Below are 18,046 nucleotides of genomic sequence, written 5' to 3' on the forward strand. Positions count from 1 at the left end.
ATAACGTCAACATAATGATATTTACCTCGCGGTGTACACTGGGATGTGTAGTCTAGATAATAGCTGCGTCAGTGGGGCCGCGATTGAAGACACGTGGATCGTTACAATAGTAAAGTCGACCTATCTCATAATGTCAACGTTGAATACTATCTTCTTTCTTTTATTTTTTTTGGTAATACATGTTATACAAATGTGTAATAGGTATGAAAATGAGTATTACCACTAATACCCTTCTTTCCTCTACAGCCGTGCATTGCATTGCATCTATTAAAGACTGCTGATTGAATGAGTTTCAAATATCAAGTTTTGAATGTTTCCTTATTTGAAATGAATGCCTTTTTCATTAAGATCAACTACACTCATTTGATTAAGGTCAACTAAAGGTGCTTAGTAGAACCATACAGCGTTCTTTGGTTTGTCCCTATTGGGGAACCCTTTTTGGTGCTGGGTAGAACCCTTTTTCAGAGGGTTCTATCTAGAACCCTCCATGCAGGGTTCTTCAAAGAACCCCTTTGGTATGGTTCTACCTAAAACCCTCTACGTAGGGTTCTTCCTAGAACCGTCTATTAAGGGTTCTACCGAGAACCCTTTATCTTTGGAGAGTTCTTCCAAGAATCCTCTATGAACAGTTCCAACAGCCTCACTAGCCTCTAAAATACAATTTTTTATTACATTACCTATATTACAAGGCCTTTCTATGAGTGCCTAGTTATACACCTAACACAGTGGTGTTAGGAATCTCCTGGTTTACAGGCCACATCAGGCCTGCAAGTTACATTATGCTGGCTTGCAAAGTGATTCCTATTGGAATGCTGACAGAGTTAGGCTATCTAACAAGTGGAATTATTAATCACCTGCAACCTGCATTCAGAATTCCTATTGGAATGCTGACAGAGTTAGGCTATCTAACAAGTGGATATTATTAATCACCTGCAACCTGCATTCAGAATTTTCCTGCAATAGAGCGTGCTGGGAAATATTATATATGGTTCAATGTAGAACCCTTTTTGCCTTCCAAGGAATCCTTCTTGTGTTCCAAAGAATCATCAAAGAACCCTTTCTTTCAAAAACAGTTCTTAGGATGTTAAAGCTTCTAGGTAGAACCCTTTGCCTTACAAAGAATCCTTGTCTTCCAAAAAGGGTTATTTTGATCAAAACAGTTCTCGGTAGAACCATATCCCTCTGCAAATAACCCTTTTGGAACCCTTTTTTCTTAGAGCGTATTAAACTCCCCTTCTCCACCTAAAGTTTGTGGGGGCATCCCTGCCGCTGAGCGAATAGGGAATAATCTAGGCTTTTTTTTTCTCCACAAATTGTGCTCTAGATAAAGAAAGACCTTACACAGTGGATTATTTTAGCTGCTACAATAGTGGATCAGCAAATCTGTAAAAACAAGCAGCGTCAGAACAGTATCCATTCCCCAGCAGGTCAGGAGGGCAGCTGCCAATGACACCCCCACCAAGTGGGTCAGCGGTCTAAGGCACTGCATCTCATTACAGACCCTGGTTCGATTCCAGGCTGTATCACAAACGGCCGTGATTGGGAGTCCCATAGGGCGGCGCACAATTGGTCCAGCGTCGTCCGGGTTAGGGTTTGGCCAGGGTAGGCTGTCATTGTAAATAAGAATTTGTTCTTAACTGACTTGCCTCGATAAATAAAGGATACATTTTTTTTTAAACACGTACACACCCGCAGTGGCCTCCCTCTCTCTTTAACCCTGTCCCACAGCGGCAGCAGCGTACATAAGGCTGTTGACTAAACAGGGTCACCCAGTTAGAGGGCCATAGCGGCGTAACAGTATAGCTCATTTAGACGGATGACACAAAAGGCCTTAATAATGCATTCAGGCAATGCTGCAGGAACCACTCTACACCTGCATCCCAAATTAAACCCCAGGGCTTCTGGCAAAAAAAAGAATGCACAGTGTAGGGAATAGGGTGCCATTTGAGACTCAGTCTATCTTCCTCTGTTCTGTATGTACCACACCAGGGGGAGGAAGAGGGCTAGAAGGACATGTGCGATTCTTGACAGGAGGAGCACGTTCGTTCACAAAATGTACTTGTTCAGCTATCTTGAACCAAAAAAAATAATGATTTGAGTTTTGTTCCATATTCCAGTACTGAATATAACGTCTGTAGTCCAGTACTGAATATAACAGTTGTAGTCCAATGATGAATATAGCTGCAGTCCAGTACTGAATATTTATATACTAATACTACTGTTAACAATACCACACTACAATACTACACTGCAATACTACACTATACTATACTACAATACTACACCGCAATACTACACTGCAATACACTACAACAATACTATACTACGCTATGCTACAATACACTACAATACTACAACACAATACTACACTACAATACCATACTATACTACACTACAATACACTGTGGTAATAGCCTGCACTACAATACTACACTACAATACTGCACTATACTACAATACTACACGGCACAACAATACTGCACTACATTACAGTAATACACTGCACTACAATGCTACACTGCAATACTGCACTATACTACAATACTACATTACAATACTGTGCTACATTACAGTAATACACTGCACTACAATACCACACTTCACTACAATACCACACTACAATACTACACTACAATACTCTACTACATTACTACACTACAATACTACAATACAATACTACACTACATTACACTACAAATAACCTCTGCCTCAATGTCAACAAAATGAAGGAGCTGATTGTGGATTTCAGGAAACAGCAGAGAGAACACGCTCCTATCCACATCGACGGGACCGCAGTGGAGAAGGTAAAAAGCTTCAAGTTCCTCGGCATACAAATCACTGACAATCTGAAATGGTCCACCCACACAGACAGTGTGGTGAAGAAGGCGCAACAGGCTATATCACCGCCTGGTATGGCAACTGCACTGCCCACAACCGCAGTGAGATGGTGGTGCGGTCTGCCCAACACATCACCGGCAGCACTACCTTCCCTCAAGGACATCAACCAAATCAAATTTTATAGGTCACATACACATGGTTAGCAGATGTTAATGCGAGTGTAGCGAAATGCTTGTGCTTCTAGTTCCAACAGTGCAGCAATATCTAACAAGTAATAAAAAAATTCCACAACAACTACCTAATATACACAAATCTAAGTAAAGGGATGGAATAAGAATATATAAATATATATATATGGATGAGCAATGGCCGAGCGGCATAGGCTAAGATGCAATAGATGGTATAGAGTACCGTATATACATATGAGATGAGTAATGCAAGATATGTAAACATTATTAAAGTGGCATTATTGAAAGTGACTAGTGATCCATTTATTAAAGTGGCCAATAATTTCAAGTCTGTATGTTGGCAGCAGCCTCTCTGTGCTAGTGATGGCTGTTTAACAGTCTGATGGCCTTGAGATAGAAGCTGTTTTTCAGTCTCTCGGTCCCAGCTTTGATGCACCTGTACTGACCTCACCTTCTGGATGATAGCGGGGTGTACAGGTAGTGGCTCGGGTGGTTGTTGTCCTTGATGATCTTTTTGGCCTCCCTGTGATATCGGGTGCTGTAGGTGTCCTAGAGGGCAGGTAGTCGCCCCCAGTGATGAGTTGTGCAGACCGCACCACCCTCTGGCGAGCCTTGCGGTTGTGGGCAGTGCAGTTGCCGTACCAGGCTGTGATACAGCCCCACAGGATGCTCTTGATTGTGCATCTGTAAAAGTTTGAGGGTTTTGGGTGACGAGCCAAATTTCTTCAGCCTCCTGAGGTTGAAGAGGCGCTGCTGCGCCTTCTTCACCACACTGTCTGTGTGGGTGGACCATTTCAGTTTGTCTGTGATGTGTACGCCGAGGAACTTAAAACTTTCCACCCTCTCCACTACTGTCCTGTCAATGTGGATAGGGGGGTGCTCCCTCTGCTGTTTCCTGAAGTCCACAATCATCTCCTTTGTTTTGTTGACGTTGAGTGAGAGGTTGTTTTCCTGACACCACACTCCGAGCGCCCTCACTTCCTCCCTGTAGGCTGTCTTGACGTTGTTGGTAATCAAGCCTACTACTGTTGTGTCGTCTGCAAACTTGATGATTGAGTTGGGGGCGTGCATGGCCACGCAGTTGTGGGTGAACAGGGAGTACAGGAGGGGTCTGAGTGTGCACCCTTGTTGGGCCCCAGTGTTGAGATGTTGTTTCCTACCTTCACCACCTGGGGGCGGCCCGTCAGAAAGTCCAGGACCCAATTGCACAGGGCGGGGTTGAGACCCAGGGCTTCAAGCTTAATGATGAGCTTGGAGGGTACTATGGTGTTGAATGCTGAGTTATAGTCAATGAACAGCATTCTTACACCACCCGAGCCACGGCCTGTTCACTCCGTTATCATCCAGAAGGCGAGGTCAGTACAGGTGCATCAAAGCTGTGACCGAGAGACTGAAAAACAGCTTCTATCTCAAGGCCATCAGACTGTTAAATCACTAGCCGGCTTCCACCCGGTTACTCAACCCTGCACCTTAGAGTCTGTTGCCCTATATACATAGACATGGAATCACTGGTCACTTTAATAATGTTTACATACTGCTTTACTCCTCTCATATTTACACTACCGTTCAGAAGTTTGGGGTCACTTAGAAATGTCCTTGTTTTTTAAAGAAAAGCACATTTTTGTCCATTAAAATAACATCAAATTGATCAGAAATACAGTGTAGACACTGTTAATGTTGTAAATGACTATTGTAGCTGGAAACGGATGATTTTGCATGGAATATCTACATAGGGCCATTATCAGCAACCATCACTCCTGTGTTCCAATGGCACGTTGTGTTAGCTAATCCAAGTTTATCATTTTAAAAGGCTAATTGATCATTAGAAAACCCTCTTTCAATTATGTTAGCACAGCTGAAAACTGTTGTTCTGATTGAAGAAGCAATAAAACTAGCCATCTTTAGACTAGTTGAGTATCTGGAGCATCAGCATTTGTGGGTTCGATTACAGGCTCAAAATGGCCAGAAACAAAGCACTTTCTTATGAAACTCATCAATCTATTCTTGTTCTGAGAAATGAAGACTATTCCATACGAGAAATTGAAGATCACGTACAACGCTGTGTACTACTCCCTTCACCGAACAGCACAAACTGGTTCTAACCAGAATAGAAAGAGGAGTGGGAGGCCCCGGTGCACAACTCTGCAAGAGGGCAAATACATTAGTGTCTGGTTTGAGAAATAGACGCCTCACAAGTCCTCAACTGGCAGCTTCATGAAATAGTACCCGCAAAACACCAGTCTCAACGTCAACAGTGAAGAGGCGACTCCGGGATGCTGGCCTTCTATTTTAATTTTAATAGACAAAAAATTGGCTTTTCTTTCAAAAACATGACTTTTCTAAGTGACTCCAAGCTTTTGAACGGTAGTGTATATACTGTATTCTATTCTACTGTATTGTAGTCAATGCCACTCCGACATTGCTTGTCCTAATATTTATATATTTCTTAATTCCATTTTTTCACGTTTAGATTTGTGTGTATTGTTGTGAATTGTTAGATACTACTGCACGGTTGGAGCTAGAAACACAAGCATTTCGCTACACCCGCAATAACATCTGCTAAATATGTGTATGTGACCAATACAATTTGATATGATTTGAATGTTGCACTGCACTACTATAGTACAATACTACACGACAATACTACACTGCACTACAATACTAGACTACACCACAATTGTACACTGCACTGCAATACTACACTACACTACAATACTGCACTAAACAACAATACTACATTACAATACAATACTACACTGCACTACAATACTGCAATACTACACTGTAATACAATTGTACACTGCACTACAATACTACACTACACTATAATACGACACAGCACTACAATACTACAATACAATACAATACTACACTACACTACTGCACTACAGTACTACACTACAATACAATACTACACTACAATACTACACTACGCTACAATACTACACTACAATACAATAGTACACCACACTACAATACCACACTTCAATACTACACTACACTTCAATACTACACTACACTACACTACTACACCACGCTACAATACTTCACTACACTACAATACTACACCACAATACTACACCACACTACAATACTACACTGCACTACAATACTACACCACAATACTACACTACACCACACTACAATACTACACCACACTACACCACAATACTACACTACACTACACTACGATACTACACTACAATATTACACTACACTACAATACTACACTGCGCTACAATACTACACTACAATACTACACTACACCACAATACTACACCACACTACAATACTACACTACAATACTACACTACACTGCAATACTACACTGCATTGCAATACTACACTACACTGCAATACTACACCACACTACAATACTACACTACACTATAATACTACACTACAATACTATACCACGCTACACACTAAACTGCACTACAATATTGCACTAAAATACTACCCTACAATACTAAACTACAATACTAAACTGCACTACATACTACACTGCATTACAATACTGCACAACAATACTACGATAAACTACAATACCACACTACAATACTACAATACACTACAATATGTTTTCCATTTTAGGACTCAACTCACACACACACACACACACACACACACACACACACACACACACACACACACACACACACACACACACACACACACACACACACACACAGACACACACCTGACTGGCCCTGGGCCCATCCCAATAATGTGAGAAAGGATCTGATATCCATTGCAGGAGGGAGACAGCAGAGATAAGAGGAACAGGTGAGGGGAGGAGGACATAATACTCCCGGTCCAGAAGACTGATTCACAGACAGATATTTACCACTCTCACTCTGGCAATAATTAGCCACATTAGAACAAGGATACACTTTAAAGGCTGTGTCCACGCAGAACGACTTCATTTAACAACACAGAAACCACAGACAGGAAAGACCACAGAGAGGAAAGACCAGAGACAGGAAAGACCACAGACCACAGAGAGGAAAGACCACAGAGAGGAAAGACCACAGACAGGAAAGACCACAGAGAGGAAAGACCACAGACAGGAAAGACCACAGACAGGAAAGACCACAGAGAGGAAAGACCACAGAGAGGAAAGACCACAGACAGGAAAGACCACAAAAGGAATATCCACCTTCTCCTAAAAGGTAAGACAAGACCCTAAATATGGACTTGATTGTTATAAAGTTGTATTAGAATATTTAGTAGGACTTAGTTAGACTCAGACTCATAATTTCACTACATTTTCAGAGGATAAGTACAGTGTAGTGTGAAATGTGTGGTAAAGAGGCCCACTGTGAAGTGGCCAACTGTAAAAAGGCCCACTGTGAAGTGGACCACTATAAAGAGGGCAACTGTAAAGTGGCCCACTGTGAAGTGGACCACTATAAATAGGGCAACTGTAAAGAGGCCCACTGTGAAGAGGCCCACTGTGAAATGGACCACTATAAAGAGGGCAACTGTAAAGAGGCCCACTGTAAAGAGGCCGACTGTGAAGAGGTCCACTGTGAAGAGGCCCACTGTGAAGAGGCCAACTGTAAAAAGGCCCACTGTGAAGTGGACCACTATAAAGAGGGCAACTGTAAAGAGGCCCACTGTGAAGAGGCCAACTGTAAAAAGGCCCACTGTGAAGTGGACCACTATAAAGAGGGCAACTGTAAAGAGGCCCACTGTGAAGTGGCCCACTGTAAAGAGGTCTAATGTAAAGAGGCCCACTGTAAAGAGGTATAATGTAAAGAGGTATAATGTGAAGAGGCCCACTGTAAAGAGGCATAATGTAAAGAGGCCCACTGTAAAGAGGCATAATGCAAAGAGTCCCACTGTGAAGAGGCCCACTGTGAAGAGGTATAATGTGAAGAGGCCCACTGTGAAGCGGTATAATGTAAAGAGGCCAACTGTGAAGTGGCCCACTGTAAAGTGCCCCACTGTAAAGAGGCCAACTATAAATAGAACCACTGTATAGAGGCCCACTGTGAAGAGGCCCACTGTGAAGTGTCCCACTGTAAAGAGGCCCACTGTAAAGGGGCTCACTGTTAAGAGGCCCACTGTAAAGAGGTATAATGTGAAGATGCCCACTGTGAAGAGGTACAATGTAAAGAGGCCCACTGTAAAGAGGCCCACTGTAAAGAGGTCCACTGTAAAGTGCCCCACTGTAAAGAGGCCCACTGTGAAGAAGCCCACTGTGATGTGTCCCACTGTAAAGAGGCCCACTGTGAAGGGGCTCACTGTAAAGAGGCCCACTGTACAGTGTCCAACTGTAAAGTGTCCAACTGTAAAGAGGCACACTGTGAAGGGGCCCACTGTGAAATGTCCCACTGTAAAGTGGCCCACTGTGAAGGGGCTCACTGTAAAGAGGCCCACTGTACAGTGTCCAACTGTAAAGAGGCCACCTGTAAAGGGGCTCACTGTAAAGAGGTCCACTGTGAAGTGTCCCATTGTGAAGTTTCCCACTGTAAAGAGGCCCACTGTAAAGAGGTATAATGTAAAGAGGCCCACTGTGAAATGTCCCACTGTAAAGAGGCCCACTGTGAAGAGGCCCACTGTAAAGAGGCCCACTGTGAAGGGGCTCACTTTAAAAAGGCCCACTGTAAAGTGTTCCATTGAAAAGAGGCCCACTGTGAAGACGCCCACTGTAAAGAGGCTCACTGTAAAACGGCCCACTGTGAAGAGGCCCACTGTGAAGGGCCCATGTATGTCCTATTCTCACTTTAGAATTGCACACCTAGAACACAGCTAAAATGAGGTTTGATATCTGGAGGGATGACCATATACCATGATCATATACCATGCATTCAAAACAACGTAGCTGCTGCCAACTGTTCCCTTTGTAAAGAATCGTTCTAAAGCATCCAAAAGCTTCTTCCTTTAACCGTTGAATACTTTTTAACACTCAAACACACCTGCACAAGACTTTGGCACAACTTGTGTGTGTGCATCCCTTTTAAAGTTCCCCATAGTATTGAAATGGCAATTCTAAGAGTTTGCATGAATAAGAATTCAACCCGTTATTGACTGCTATCAATAGAGGTAGGAAAGTTGTTCTAGGTAGTTATTGTGTGTTTAAACAGTATGTGAACACAGGCAGAAGGCAGCAATACTATGCCTCACTCACAGAAGTGTAAAGGGAGGATGTGGTAGAGATATGTAGAGAGTGGGGAGATGAGATGAGCAGCTTGGCATCGAAGCTAAAGAAGTGTAATGTTGGAAGGTGCTATGAGGTGGGAAAGTAAAGGCAGCAGAGAAAAGGCTGTACTGTCTCTGTAGGTTACAAATGTTGAGATGAAGACATGCAACTGACTGCAAAACTCATGCAGAAGCAACAAACAGCATTCAAAAAACTAAACATGCACTGGTTAGCTTAGAGATCATATGTGAGTATTAACTGCTGTAAATATCTTGTTTTATGTTGAAAAGACAGACATAAGATCGTATTATCTGCTCTCATGCTTTCAGTGAGTCAACAGCTTCACTTGTATAAGTAAGCAATGACTTTTAGTCAATAGTACTTAAGGACTAAATGACTTGGAGTTGAAGGAGTTCTGCCACATAGGATTTACCAGACCGTTTAAAAAATATATGTTATTAGTAAAAATGCTAATTAAAGCAGTATGTTTACTAGTGCCCACTACAATATCTCTCTCTCTCTCTGTCTCTCTCTGTCTCTCTCTGTCTCGCTCTCTCTCTCGCTCTCTCTCTCTGTTTCTCTCTCCCTCTCTCTGTCTCTTTATCCCTCTCTTTCTTTCTCTCTCTCTCTCTGTCCCCCTCTCCCCCTCTCTCCGTCTCTCTCTTTCTCTCTCCTATCTCTCTCTCCCTCTCTCTCTCTCTATCTCTCTCTCTCTCCCTCTCTCTCCGTCTCTCTCTCTCACCCTTGATCTCCCTCTCTCCCTCTCTCTCCCTCTCTGTCTCTCTCCCAAAGGCTCCGACCAGAGACGATACAAATGGAAGACACCATTGACACCGCCATGGCCGTGTTCTCTGATCAGTACCTGTCGTCCAATGACAGTTCACTATTCAACATCACTCCAACCCATTTCCCCCGCCTGCCACCCATAATAGACCAGACCATCAGCATCACCAGCATAGTGATCCTCTTCATCACCATGGTTTCACTGGGCTGTACCATGGAGGTGTCCAAGATCAAGGTTCTGATGATGCTCGTCTCTAGTTTCCAGTTGTTTCAGACTTTTTGGGGTTATCTTCCTCCTGTTATGTGATGTTTTTTGTTGCTGTGATTAAAGAAGTTTTCGGGTTTGTGAAATGTTACAAATTAAATATTCTATTCATAATATTAATGTTGTTTATTATTCTCTAAAGGCCCACATCCTGAAACCTAAAGGAGTAGCCATTGCAGTGGTGGCCCAGTTTGGAGTAATGCCCCTCACTGCCTTCTCATTGGCTAAGGTTAGTATCTCTCACTGACTAAGGTTAGAATTTATCATTTGCTAAGGTTTGTATCTCTCATTGGCTACGGTTAGTATTTATCATTGGCTACTGTTAGTCCTCTCATTGGCTAAGGTTAGTATTTATCATTGGCTAAGGTTAGTATCTCTCATTGGCAAAGGTTAGTATTTATCATTGGCTAAGGTTAGTATCTCTGATTGGCTAAGGTTAGTATCTCTCATTGGCTAAGGTTAGAATCTCCCATTGGCTAAGGTTAGTATTTATCATTGGCTAAGGTTAGTATCTCTCATTGGCTAAGGTTAGTATCTCTCATTGGCTAAGGTTAGTATCTCTAATTGGCTAAGGTTAGTATCTCTCATTGGCTAAGGTTAGTATCTCTCATTGGCTAAGGTTAGCATCTCTAATTGGCTAAGGTTAGTATTTATCATTGGCTAAGGTTAGTATTTCTCATTGGCTAAGGTTAGTATTTCTCATTGGCTAAGGTTAGTATCTCTCATTGGCTAAGGTTAGTATCTCTCATTGGCTAAGGTTAGTATCTCTCATTGGCTAAGGTTAGTATTTATCATTGGCTAAGGTTAGTATTTATCATTGGCTAAGTTTAGTATCTCTGATTGGCTAAGGTTAGCATCTCTCATTGGCTAAGGTTAGTATTTCTCATTGGCTAAGGTTAGTATCTCTCATTGGCTAAGGTTAGTATCTCTCATTGGCTAAGGTTAGTATCTCTCATTGGCTAAGGTAAGTATTTATCATTGGCTAAGGTTAGTATTTATCATTGGCTAAGGTTAGTATCTCTCATTGGCTAAGGTTATTATGTCTCATTGGCTAAGGTTAGTATCTCTGATTGGCTAAGGTTAGTATCTCTCATTGGCTAAGGTTAGTATCTCTCATTGGCTAAGGTTAGTATCTCTCATTGGCTAAGGTTAGTATGTCTCATTGTCTAAGGTTAGTATTTATCATTGGCTAAGGTTAGTATCTCTCATTGGCTAAGGTTAGTATCTCTCATTGGCTAAGGTTAGTATCTCTAATTGGCTAAGGTTAGTATCTCTCATTGGCTAAGGTTAGTATCTCTCATTGGCTAAGGTTAGCATCTCTAATTGGCTAAGGTTAGTATTTATCATTGGCTAAGGTTAGTATTTCTCATTGGCTAAGGTTAGTATCTCTCATTGGCTAAGGTTAGTATCTCTCATTGGCTAAGGTTAGTATCTCTCATTGGCTAAGGTTAGTATTTATCATTGGCTAAGGTTAGTATTTATCATTGGCTAAGTTTAGTATCTCTGATTGGCTAAGGTTAGCATCTCTCATTGGCTAAGGTTAGTATTTCTCAATGGCTAAGGTTAGTATCTCTCATTGGCTAAGGTTAGTATCTCTCATTGGCTAAGGTTAGTATCTCTCATTGGCTAAGGTAAGTATTTATCATTGGCTAAGGTTAGTATTTATCATTGGCTAAGGTTAGTATCTCTCATTGGCTAAGGTTATTATGTCTCATTGGCTAAGGTTAGTATTTATCATTGGCTAAGGTTAGTATCTCTCATTGGCTAAGGTTAGCATCTCTCATTGGCTAAGGTTAGCATCTCTCATTGGCTAAGGTTAGTAATTTATCATTGGCTAAGGTTAGTATCTCTCATTGGCTAAGGTTAGTATCTCTCATTGGCTAAGGTTAGTATCTCTCATTGGCTAAGGTTAGTCCTCTAATTGGCTAAGGTTAGTATCTCTCATTGGCTAAGGTTAGTATTTATCATTGGCTAAGGTTAGTATCTCTCATTGGCTAAGGTTAGTCCTCTAATTGGCTAAGGTTAGTATCTCTCATTGGCTAAGGTTAGTATTTATCATTGGCTAAGGTTAGTATCTCTCATTGGCTAAGGTTAGCATCTCTCATTGGCTAAGGTTAGTAATTTATCATTGGCTAAGGTTAGTATCTCTCATTGGCTAAGGTTAGTATCTCTCATTGGCTAAGGTTAGTATCTCTCATTGGCTAAGGTTAGTCCTCTCATTGGCTAAGGTTAGTATCCCTCATTGGCTAAGGTTAGTATTTATCATTGGCTAAGGTTAGTATTTCTCATTGGCTACGGTTAGTATTTATCATTGGCTAAGGTAGTATCTCTCATTGGCTAAGGTTAGCATCTCTGATTGGCTAAGGTTAGTATCTCTCATTGGCTAAGGTTAGTATCTCTCATTGGCTAAGGTTAGTATTTATCATTGGCTAAGGTTAGTATCTCTCATTGGCTAAGGTTAGTATCTGTCATTGGCTAACGTTAGTATCTCTCATTGGCTAAGGTTAGTATTTATCATTGGCTAAGGTTAGTATCTCTCATTGGCTAAGGTTAGTATCTCTAATTGGCTAAGGTTAGTATCTCCCATTGGCTAAGGTTAGAATCTCTAATTGGCTAAGGTTAGTATCTCTCATTGGCTAAGGTTAGTATCTCTCATTGGCTAAGGTTAGTATGTCTCATTGGCTAAGGTTAGTATTTATCATTGGCTAAGGTTAGTATCTCTCATTGGCTAAGGTTAGCATCTCTCATTGGCTAAGGTTAGTAATTTATCATTGGCTAAGGTTAGTATCTCTCATTGGCTAAGGTTAGTATCTCTCATTGGCTAAGGTTAGTATCTCTCATTGGCTAAGGTTAGTCCTCTAATTGGCTAAGGTTAGTATCTCTCATTGGCTAAGGTTAGTATTTATCATTGGCTAAGGTTAGTATTTCTCATTGGCTACGGTTAGTATTTATCATTGGCTAAGGTAGTATCTCTCATTGGCTAAGGTTAGCATCTCTGATTGGCTAAGGTTAGCATCTCTCATTGGCTAAGGTTAGTATCTCTCATTGGCTAAGGTTAGTATTTATCATTGGCTAAGGTTAGTATCTCTCATTGGCTAAGGTTAGTATCTGTCATTGGCTAACGTTAGTATCTCTCATTGGCTAAGGTTAGTATTTATCATTGGCTAAGGTTAGTATCTCTCATTGGCTTAGGTTAGTATTTATCATTGGCTAAGGTTAGTATCTCTCATTGGCTAAGGTTAGTATCTCTGATTGGCTAAGGTTAGTATTTATCATTGGCTAAGGTTAGTATTTCTCATTGGCTAAGGTTAGTATCTCTCATTGGGTAAGGTTAGTATCTGTCATTGGCTAAGGTTAGTATTTATCATTGGCTAAGGTTAGTATTTATCATTGGCTAAGATTAGTATATCTGATTGGCTAAGGTTAGCATCTCTCATTGGCTAAGGTTAGTATTTCTCATTGGCTAAGGTTAGTATCTCTCATTGGCTAAGGTTAGTATCTCTCATTGGCTAAGGTTAGTATCTCTCATTGGCTAAGGTAAGTATTTATCATTGGCTAAGGTTAGTATTTATCATTGGCTAAGGTTAGTATCTCTCATTGGCTAAGGTTATTATGTCTCATTGGCTAAGGTTAGTATCTCTCATTGGCTAAGGTTAGCATCTCTCATTGGCTAAGGTTAGTAATTTATCATTGGCTAAGGTTAGTATCTCTCATTGGCTAAGGTTAGTATCTCTCATTGGCTAAGGTTAGTATCTCTCATTGGCTAAGGTTAGTCCTCTCATTGGCTAAGGTTAGTATCCCTCATTGGCTAAGGTTAGTATTTATCATTGGCTAAAGTTAGTATTTCTCATTGGCTACGGTTAGTATTTATCATTGGCTAAGGTAGTATCTCTCATTGGCTAAGGTTAGCATCTCTGATTGGCTAAGGTTAGTATCTCTCATTGGCTAAGGTTAGTATCTCTCATTGGCTAAGGTTAGTATTTATCATTGGCTAAGGTTAGTATCTCTCATTGGCTAAGGTTAGTATCTGTCATTGGCTAACGTTAGTATCTCTCATTGGCTAAGGTTAGTATTTATCATTGGCTAAGGTTAGTATCTCTCATTGGCTAAGGTTAGTATCTCTAATTGGCTAAGGTTAGTATCTCCCATTGGCTAAGGTTAGAATCTCTAATTGGCTAAGGTTAGTATCTCTCATTGGCTAAGGTTAGTATCTCTCATTGGCTAAGGTTAGTATGTCTCATTGGCTAAGGTTAGTATTTATCATTGGCTAAGGTTAGTATCTCTCATTGGCTAAGGTTAGCATCTCTCATTGGCTAAGGTTAGTAATTTATCATTGGCTAAGGTTAGTATCTCTCATTGGCTAAGGTTAGTATCTCTCATTAGCTAAGGTTAGTATCTCTCATTGGCTAAGGTTAGTCCTTTAATTGGCTAAGGTTAGTATCTCTCATTGGCTAAGGTTAGTACTTATCATTGGCTAAGGTTAGTATTTCTCATTGGCTATGGTTAGTATTTATCATTGGCTAAGGTAGTATCTCTCATTGGCTAAGGTTAGCATCTCTGATTGGCTAAGGTTAGTATCTCTCATTGGCTAAGGTTAGTATCTGTCATTGGCTAACGTTAGTATCTCTCATTGGCTAAGGTTAGTATTTATCATTGGCTAAGGTTAGTATCTCTCATTGGCTAAGGTTAGTATCTCTAATTGGCTAAGGTTAGTATCTCCCATTGGCTAAGGTTAGAATCTCTAATTGGCTAAGGTTAGTATCTCTCATTGGCTAAGGTTAGTATTTATCATTGGCTAACGTTCGTATCTTTCATTGGCTAAGGTTAGTATTTATCATTGGCTAAGGTTAGTATCTCTGATTGGCTAAGGTTAGTATCTCTCATTGGCTAATGTTAGAATCTCCCATTGGCTAAGGTTAGTATTTATCATTGGCTAAGGTTAGTATCTCTCATTGGCTAAGGTTAGTATCTCTCATTGGCTCAGGTTAGTATCTCTAATTGGCTAAGGTTAGTATCTCTTATTGGCTAAGGTTATTATCTCTCATTGGCTAAGGTTAGCATCTCTAATTGGCTAAGGTTAGTATTTATCATTGGCTAAGGTTAGTATTTCTCATTGGCTAAGGTTAGTATTTCTCATTGGCTAAGGTTAGTATATCTCATTGGCTAAGGTTAGTATTTATCATTGGCTAAGGTTAGTATCTCTCATTGGCTAAGGTTAGTATTTATCATTGGCTAAGGTTAGTATCTCTCATTGGCTTAGGTTAGTATTTATCATTGGCTAAGGTTAGTATCTCTCATTGGCTAAGGTTAGTATCTCTGATTGGCTAAGGTTAGTATTTATCATTGGCTAAGGTTAGTATTTCTCATTGGCTAAGGTTAGTATCTCTCATTGGCTAAGGTTAGTATCTCTCATTGGCTAAGGTTAGTATCTCTCATTGGCTAAGGTTAGTATTTCTCATTGGCTAAGGTTAGTATTTATCATTGGCTAAGTTTAGTATCTCTGATTGGCTAAGGTTAGCATCTCTCATTGGCTAAGGTTATTAGGTCTCATTGGCTAAGGTTAGTATCTCTCATTGGCTAAGGTTAGTATCTCTCATTGGCTAAGGTTAGTATCTCTCATTGGCTAAGGTTAGTATCTCTCATTGGCTAAGGTTAGTATTTATTATTGGCTAAGGTTAGTATTTCTCATTGGCTACGGTTAGTATTTATCATTGGCTAAGGTAGTATCTCTCATTGGCTAAGGTTAGCATCTCTGATTGGCTAAGGTTAGTTTCTCTCATTGGCTAAGGTTAGTATCTCTCATTGGCTAAGGTTTGTATTTATCATTGGCTAAGGTTAGTATCTCTCATTGGCTAAGGTTAGTATCTGTCATTGGCTAACGTTAGTATCTCTCATTGGCTAAAGTTAGTATTTATCATTGGCTAAGGTTAGTATCTCTCATTGGCTAAGGTTAGTATCTCTAATTGGCTAAGGTTAGTATCTCCCATTGGCTAAGGTTAGAATCTCTAATTGGCTAAGGTTAGAATCTCTAATTGGCTAAGGTTAGTATCTCTTATTGGCTAAGGTTAGCATTTATCATTGGCTAAGGTTAGTATCTCTCATTGGCTAAGGTTAGTATTTCTCATTGGCTAAGGTTAGTATTTATCATTGGCTAACGTTAGTATCTTTCATTGGTTAAGGTTAGTATTTATCATTGGCTAAGGTTAGTATCTCTGATTGGCTAAGGTTAGTATCTCTCATTGGCTAATGTTAGTATCTCACATTGGCTAAGGTTAGTATCTCTCATTGGCTAAGGTTAGTATCTCTGATTGGCTAAGGTTAGTATCTCTGATTGGCTAACGTTAGTATCTCTCATTGGCTAAGGTTAGTATCTCTCATTGGCTAACGTTAGTATTTATCATTGGCTAAGGTTAGTATTTATCATTGGCTAAGTTTAGTATCTCTGATTGGCTAAGGTTAGCATCTCTCATTGGCTAAGGTTAGTATTTCTCATTGGCTAAGGTTAGTATCTCTCATTGGCTAAGGTTAGTATCTCTCATTGGCTAAGGTTAGTATCTCTCATTGGCTAAGGTAAGTATTTATCATTGGCTAAGGTTAGTATTTATCATTGGCTAAGGTTAGTATCTCTCATTGGCTAAGGTTATTATGTCTCATTGGCTAAGGTTAGTATCTCTGATTGGCTAAGGTTAGTATCTCTCATCGGCTAAGGTTAGTATCTCTCATTGGCTAAGGTTAGTATCTCTCATTGGCTAAGGTTAGTATGTCTCATTGGCTAAGGTTAGTATTTATCATTGGCTAAGGTTAGTATCTCTCATTGGCTAAGGTTAGCATCTCTCATTGGCTAAGGTTAGTAATTTATCATTGGCTAAGGTTAGTATCTCTCATTGGCTAAGGTTAGTATCTCTCATTGGCTAAGGTTAGTATCTCTCATTGGCTAAGGTTAGTCCTCTAATTGGCTAAGGTTAGTATCTCTCATTGGCTAAGGTTAGTATTTATCATTGGCTAAGGTTAGTATTTCTCATTGGCTACGGTTAGTATTTATCATTGGCTAAGGTAGTATCTCTCATTGGCTAAGGTTAGCATCTCTGATTGGCTAAGGTTAGCATCTCTCATTGGCTAAGGTTAGTATCTCTCATTGGCTAAGGTTAGTATTTATCATTGGCTAAGGTTAGTATCTCTCATTGGCTAAGGTTAGTATCTGTCATTGGCTAACGTTAGTATCTCTCATTGGCTAAGGTTAGTATTTATCATTGGCTAAGGTTAGTATCTCTCATTGGCTTAGGTTAGTATTTCTCATTGGCTAAGGTTAGTATCTCTCATTGGCTAAGGTTAGTATCTCTCATTGGCTAAGGTTAGTATCTCTCATTGGCTAAGGTTAGTATTTATCATTGGCTAAGGTTAGTATCTCTCATTGGCTTAGGTTAGTATTTATCATTGGCTAAGGTTAGTATCTCTCATTGGCTAAGGTTAGTATCTCTGATTGGCTAAGGTTAGTATCTCTCATTGGCTAAGGTTAGTATCTCTCATTGGCTAAGGTTAGTATTTATCATTGGCTAAGGTTAGTATCTCTCATTGGCTTAGGTTAGTATTTATCATTGGCTAAGGTTAGTATCTCTCATTGGCTAAGGTTAGTATCTCTGATTGGCTAAGGTTAGTATTTATCATTGGCTAAGGTTAGTATTTCTCATTGGCTAAGGTTAGTATCTCTCATTCGGTAAGGTTAGTATCTGTCATTGGCTAAGGTTAGTATTTATCATTGGCTAAGGTTAGTATTTATCATTGGCTAAGATTAGTATATCTGATTGGCTAAGGTTAGCATCTCTC

General features: G+C 40.3%; 2 protein-coding genes across 2 annotated transcripts in view; both read left to right on the forward strand.

Annotated features, from left to right (window-relative positions):
* Window positions 1-6,875: 6,875 nt before the first annotated feature.
* Window positions 6,876-18,046, forward strand: part of LOC106571093 (sodium/bile acid cotransporter) — a 36,132-nt gene continuing 24,961 nt past the window's right edge. Inside the window, exons 1-3 of the mRNA XM_045695563.1 lie at window positions 6,876-7,198; window positions 9,967-10,192; window positions 10,365-10,451. Of these exons, the coding sequence (XP_045551519.1) occupies window positions 9,989-10,192; window positions 10,365-10,451 (291 nt within the window). The 5' untranslated portion in view covers window positions 6,876-7,198; window positions 9,967-9,988. The remainder of the gene's footprint in view (window positions 7,199-9,966; window positions 10,193-10,364; window positions 10,452-18,046) is intronic.
* LOC123727163 (keratin-associated protein 10-4-like) lies at window positions 7,488-8,531 on the forward strand. The gene is made up of 2 exons (XM_045695273.1): window positions 7,488-7,737; window positions 8,119-8,531. The coding sequence occupies exons 1-2, from the start codon at window positions 7,488-7,490 to the stop codon at window positions 8,529-8,531; spliced, it is 663 nt and encodes a 220-aa protein (XP_045551229.1).

This window comes from Salmo salar, chromosome ssa15 (assembly GCF_905237065.1).
Source record: "Salmo salar chromosome ssa15, Ssal_v3.1, whole genome shotgun sequence".
Classification (NCBI taxonomy): Eukaryota; Metazoa; Chordata; class Actinopteri; order Salmoniformes; family Salmonidae; genus Salmo; species Salmo salar.

Excerpts from the sequence above, each read along its gene's own strand:
- LOC123727163 (XM_045695273.1), top strand. The coding sequence starts at position 7,488 with ATGGACCACTATAAAGAGGGCAACTGTAAAGAGGCCCACTGTAAAGAG. Across the intron at positions 7,738-8,118 it reads CCACTGTGAAGTGGCCCACT|ATGCCCACTGTGAAGAGGTA; the intron begins GTAAAGAGGTCT and ends TATAATGTGAAG.